The sequence below is a fragment of the Penaeus monodon genome, chromosome 22 (assembly GCF_015228065.2).
Source record: "Penaeus monodon isolate SGIC_2016 chromosome 22, NSTDA_Pmon_1, whole genome shotgun sequence".
NCBI lineage: Eukaryota > Metazoa > Arthropoda > Malacostraca > Decapoda > Penaeidae > Penaeus > Penaeus monodon.
Window position 1 is genome coordinate 6,602,668 of NC_051407.1, and position 1,051 is coordinate 6,603,718.

The 1,051-nt window shown below is 47.5% G+C and overlaps 1 protein-coding gene across 1 annotated transcript; it reads left to right on the forward strand.

Annotated features, from left to right (window-relative positions):
- Positions 1–136: 136 nt before the first annotated feature.
- LOC119587213 lies at positions 137–1,036 on the forward strand. The gene is made up of 2 exons (XM_037935974.1): positions 137–183; positions 290–1,036. Exons 1-2 carry the CDS (start codon positions 172–174, stop codon positions 1,034–1,036), a joined length of 759 nt encoding a protein of 252 aa, XP_037791902.1. The 5' UTR covers positions 137–171.
- Positions 1,037–1,051: the final 15 nt, after the last annotated feature.

Here is a 1,051-nt window from a genome sequence, read left to right on the forward strand (position 1 = left end):
ATAAAACAAGACTCATGCATTCTATATATCCCCGAATGAGGACCATGGGTTATTGATCAAAAGAGAAAGGAAAGGCCTTTTTGAGGGTTAACCTGGCATGCTGAAAAGGCGCAAGAGCAGTCGTTACATATATATACTGGCGTTGCAAACAAGTTGACGAAAGGATCCACCATGAAGCTCCTGGTGAGTAGCACGAAACTCACTGCACCATCTAGTGTGAGTCGTATCTGCAGTATCATGTGAATGATACAATAGATCTAAAGTTAACAATATATATTTTTTCTCGCAGGTTTTGGCATTAGTGGTTGCTGTGTCAGCTATTCCAGAAGGATATAATTTACCTCGACCTTCTGGTCCATTTTTTACCCCTGGGGGTTGCAGCGATGGACAAGTACTGCACGTAGACGGAAGATGTGTGACACCTCAAGTGGTCAAACGTGTATTTGTGTATGATGTGCCATTGAACGTAGCTGATGCGAAAAAGCCACAGTATATTCCAGAACCTAAAGTTGAACGCAATATGATTTTCGTGAGACTTCCTGATGATTCAGTAGGACCAGAGCCCATAGTCGTACCTCCCCCGAGGCAGCAACACGTCATATACGTCCTGAACAAGCAACTGGAACAGGACCAGCGAGTGATCGAGGTTCCAGCACCGCCGGCATCCGACCCCGAAGTGTTCTTCGTGAACTACGCAGAAGGAGAGAACCCGACTCTCCCCAACGGAGTAGACCTTCAGACAGCGCTTGGTTCAGCTGTCCAGGGGGCCGGGGAAATCGTGAGTAGTAGCGGGGCTGGGAGTGGAATCGCTGGTGGCACTGAAGAGACTGAAGGTGCCGGTGGTAACATCGGAAGTGGAGTTGGAGTCGGTATCGGAGGAGGCACTGAAGGCAGTATCGGTGGGGACGTCGGAAGCAGTGTTGGAAGTGACATCGGAAGCAGTGTTGGAAGTGACATCGGAGGTGACAATATCTTCGGAATTAGTGAAACAGGTGATATTTTCAATGGCAAGTACTTACCTCCTTCGAACAAATAATTATATTTATCGATG